Source organism: Pecten maximus, chromosome 18 (assembly GCF_902652985.1).
Source record: "Pecten maximus chromosome 18, xPecMax1.1, whole genome shotgun sequence".
NCBI lineage: Eukaryota > Metazoa > Mollusca > Bivalvia > Pectinida > Pectinidae > Pecten > Pecten maximus.
In genome coordinates, this window is record NC_047032.1 from 13,535,744 (window position 1) to 13,539,581 (window position 3,838).

Below are 3,838 nucleotides of genomic sequence, written 5' to 3' on the forward strand. Positions count from 1 at the left end.
AATTATGGCGAGAGGCATAACAAAACTAAGGGAAAAGTGGGACTAGATATCGGATCATTTGAACAAAACTCCTAACTGGAATTTAATGGTTTGCGATGGCGTTCGAGAGCAAATGAAGCACTTTCTTCCTTCTTTTACAGAAACTGTTATAAAAGTCTAAACACGGGGGGGGGGGGGTGGGTTATGAGGGTGTGTTGTGAGGGTGTGTGGTTATGAGGGTGTGGTGGTGAGGGTGTGTGGTTGTGGGGTGCGATGGTGAGGGTGTGTGGTTGTGAGAGTGTGGTGGTGTGTTGATGATGGTCTATGGTTGTGTGGCTGTGAGAGTGTGAGGGTGTGTGGTTGTGAGAGTCTGATGGTGTGTTGGTGATGGTGTGTGGTTGTGGGGGTGTGGTTGTGAGGGTGTGTTGGTGAGGGTATGTGGTTGTGAGGTTGTGGTTGTGAGGGTGTATGGTTGTGAGGGTGTGGGTGAGGGTGTGTGGTTGTGAGGGTGTGTGGTTGTGAGGGTGTGTGGTTGTGAGGTGTGTTGGTGAGGGTGTGTAGTTGTGAGGGTGTGGTTGTGAGGGTGTGTGGTGAGGTTTGGGGTGTGATGGGTGTTTGGTTGTGGGGTGTGTGTTCTTGGGTTGTGATGTTGAGGTGTGTTGTGCGGGTTTTGGTGTAGCGGTGGTGGTGTGGTTTTGGTATTCTGTTGTGATGTGCGGGTGTGCTGGTGTGTGCTTGGTGTGCGGTGTGTGTTGTGCGGGTGTGTGGTTCTTCCCGGTGTGCTGGGCGGTGGTGTGTGTGGGGATGGTCGTGCGGGTGTGGGTTGTCTGTTGTGGTCGTGTGGTAAGTCTGGTGTGTGGTTTGTTCGGCGTGTGTGGTTGTGGGTGTTTGGTGTGCCGTTTTGTGTTGGGTTGTGTTCTGGTTGTGGTTGTGGGGTGTTGGTGTCCTTGTGTCGTGTTTTGGTTCTGAGTGTTGTGGTTGTGGTTTTGTTGTTGTGGTGTTTGTTGGTTGTGTGTTGTTTGCGAGTTAGTGTTTTTGTGTATGGTTGTTGTTGTGGTGGTGTTCGTTGTAGTTTTTTTGTGGTTGGTTGGTGTGAGGGTGTGTGGTTGCTGGGTGTTGTGTTGGTGGTGGGTGTGGTGGTTGGTGAGGGTGTGTGGTTGTGGGTGTGTGGTTGTGAGGGTGTGTGGTGGTGAGGGTGTGTGGTTGTGAGGGTGTGTTGGTGAGGGTGTGTGGTTGTGATGGTGTGGTTGTGAGGGTGTGTCGTGAGAGTGTGAGGGTGTGTGGTTGTGAGAGTGTAATGATGTGGTTGTGAGTGTGTGGTTGTGAGGGTGTGGTTGTGAGGGTGTGTGGCTATGAGGGTGTGTTGGTGAGGGTGTGTGGTTGTGAGGGTGTGTTGGTGAGGGTGTGTGGTTGTGAGGGTGTGATGGTGAGGGTGTGTGGTTGTGGGGTGTGTGGTTGTGAGGTGTGTTGGTGAGAGTGTGTAGTTGTGAGGGTGTGGTTGTGAGGGTGTGTGGTTGTGGGGGTGTGTTGGGGTGCGGTGTTGGTGTTAGTGTGCTTTTGGTGGTGCGGTGTGTGGTTGTGCGGTGTGTGTGGTTGTCGGATTGTCTTGTTGTGAGCTTGTGTCGTTGTGCGGTGTGTGGGTGCGGTGTGTGGTTTGTAGGGTGGTGTGTGAGGGCTTGCTGGTGGTTGTGGGTTGTTTGTTGTGACGGGTGTGTGGTTGTGAGGGTTTTGTTTGTGTGTGTTGTATTGGGTGTGGTGTGTTGCGGTTGTGGTGGTGTTGTGTTGTTGTGAGGGTGTTGGTTTGAGGGTTGTGTTTGACTGGTGGTGCGGGTGTGGTTGTGCGGGGTGTCTGTGGGGTGTGTTGGTTGCGGGTGTTGTTGGTGCGGGTGTGTGTTGTGCGGGTGGGTGGTGGGGTGTCTGGTTGGTGTGTGTGCTGGTGCCGGTTTGTGTGGTTGTGCGGGTGTTTTTGGTGCGGTGTTGTGTTGTGCGGGTGATGTTGGTGCTGGGTGTGTGTTTGGTTGTGTTTAGTTTTGCGGTAGTTTGGTTGTGCGGTGTTGTGCGGTGTTGTGTTGGTGAGGGTGGTTTGGTGAGGGTGTGTGGTTGTGAGGGTGTGTTGGTGAGGGTGTGTGGTTGTGGGGGTGTGATGGTGTGGGTGTGTGGTTATGAGGGTGTGATGGTGAGGGTGTGTGGTTGTGAGGGTGTGTTGGTGAGGGTGTGTGGTTGTGAGAGTGTGAGGGTGTGTGGTTGTCAGAGTGTGATGGTGTGTTGGTGATGGGTTGTGGTTATGAGGGTGTGATGGTGATGGTGTGTGATGGTGAGGGTGTGTGGATGTGAGGGTGTGTTGGTGAGTGTGTGTGGTTGTGAGGGTGTGATGTTGAGGGTGTGTGGTTGTGAGGGTGTGTGGTTGTGAGGGTGTGATGTTGAAGGTGTGTGGATGTGAGGGTGTGTTGGTGAGTGTGTGTGGTTGTGGGTGTGCTGTGTGGATGTGAAGTGTGTTTGGATGTGAGGGTTGTGTGATGGTTTGGTTGGTGAGGGTGTGTGGGGTGGTGATCGGGTTGTGTGTTGCATGTGTGGTGGATCATGAGGTGTTCTGGTGCGGGTTGGTGCTGGTCAGGGTGATGTGGCCTGTTGAGGGTGTGTTGGTGAGTGTGTGTGGTGGTGAGGGTGTGATGTTGAGGATGTGTGGTTGTGAGGGTGTGATGTTGAGGATGTGTGGTTGTGAGGGTGTGATGTTGAGGGTGTGTGATTGTGAGGGCGTAATGGTGCGTGTGCTGGTGTTAAAGTCTCCAATTCTGAACTTTAACGAGACATATGCAGACATTGGGCAAACTTACTGTTTAAAGATGTGGTATGAATGTACAGGTATATGTCCGTGATAATACATATCTGCTGTCTGCACCACCCCACAAACAAGTGCACATTAAGAAGAAATGACAGTATAGTATCACAGAGGCTTTCAACGACGTCATGAAATCAACTGAAATCAGGTCACAGGCTGTATTGGTGTATACGTCACACGTCTGCTTGGTGCATCTTAGACAAATCTGTTCCGGAGATGCCTGGTGATGCAAATTGTGAGAAATGACGCGAAACTATCTTTACGCATATGACCCCTTGTTTTGACCGAGTCCAGCTTTGTTTTCAAGGGTCAGGACCTAATTTTTTATCATCAGGGGTTGCCAACAATAAATATCGGCCCCATTCACTTGCACGGTTAATTTAGCACATTTCTCGTTCGTAAAGTTTAGACTATAGGTAGACGAGCAGTGCGCAAGCGTCAAATCCATGTACGGGTGTATATTAGAAATGTGGACAGTGATTTATCATGACATTCCGACCCTAAAAAGGGCAAACAAATCGTGACAGATATGATTCAATTGCATTTGGTTCACAAAACCGTCTTCGTACCAGGGGACCACAAAACAAACATTTCTAGCTCTGACCATGATCACAATGATGAATTCAATAACAGTGAGACCACAGGCGTCTGCTTCAGGTTAGTATTTCTAGAAAAATATTCGCTCCCACTTCTTCTATATAAATGTGATATATTAGGAGTGGGGGCTTATGGGGTTTTTTTTCTTGAAATACTAACATGAAATAAGCGCCTGTGTAAATTTACAATGATACGATTCTGTGCCAACTTTGAAAAGTAGAAGGTATAAAAAAAAGACCTGGTGATTAAAGAGGGAGTCTAATTCGAAGATTTTGTAGTTTTTATTGTTTACCAAAGCATAGAGTTTGTTTTTACCAATCATAAGTGGCAGTAGATGATTCAGGAAGTCAGAAGAAAATTTGCTGTGCATAATACATGTATATATAGCATCTTCCCTAAATTTTCTACGACTAGAAAGAGTTT

The 3,838-nt window shown here is 49.1% G+C and overlaps 1 protein-coding gene across 1 annotated transcript; it reads right to left on the bottom strand.

Moving 5' to 3' along the window:
* Nucleotides 1-146: 146 nt before the first annotated feature.
* On the bottom strand, nt 147-2,800 carry LOC117316240 (mucin-2-like). The gene is made up of 2 exons (XM_033870778.1): nt 2,587-2,800; nt 147-1,981 (listed from the first exon to the last, which is right to left on the bottom strand). The coding sequence occupies exons 1-2, from the start codon at nt 2,798-2,800 to the stop codon at nt 147-149; spliced, it is 2,049 nt and encodes a 682-aa protein (XP_033726669.1).
* Between the last annotated feature and the right edge of the window lie 1,038 nt (nt 2,801-3,838).

What these genes read in the sequence shown, in the direction of transcription:
- LOC117316240 (XM_033870778.1), bottom strand. Translation starts at nt 2,800, where the DNA reads ATGTCTGCATATGTCTCGTTAAAGTTCAGAATTGGAGACTTTAACACC. An exon ending in AGGCCACATCACCCTGACCA is followed by an intron (nt 1,982 to 2,586) that starts GCACCAACCCGC and finishes ACACACACCCAG; the next exon opens with CACCAACATCACCCGCACAA.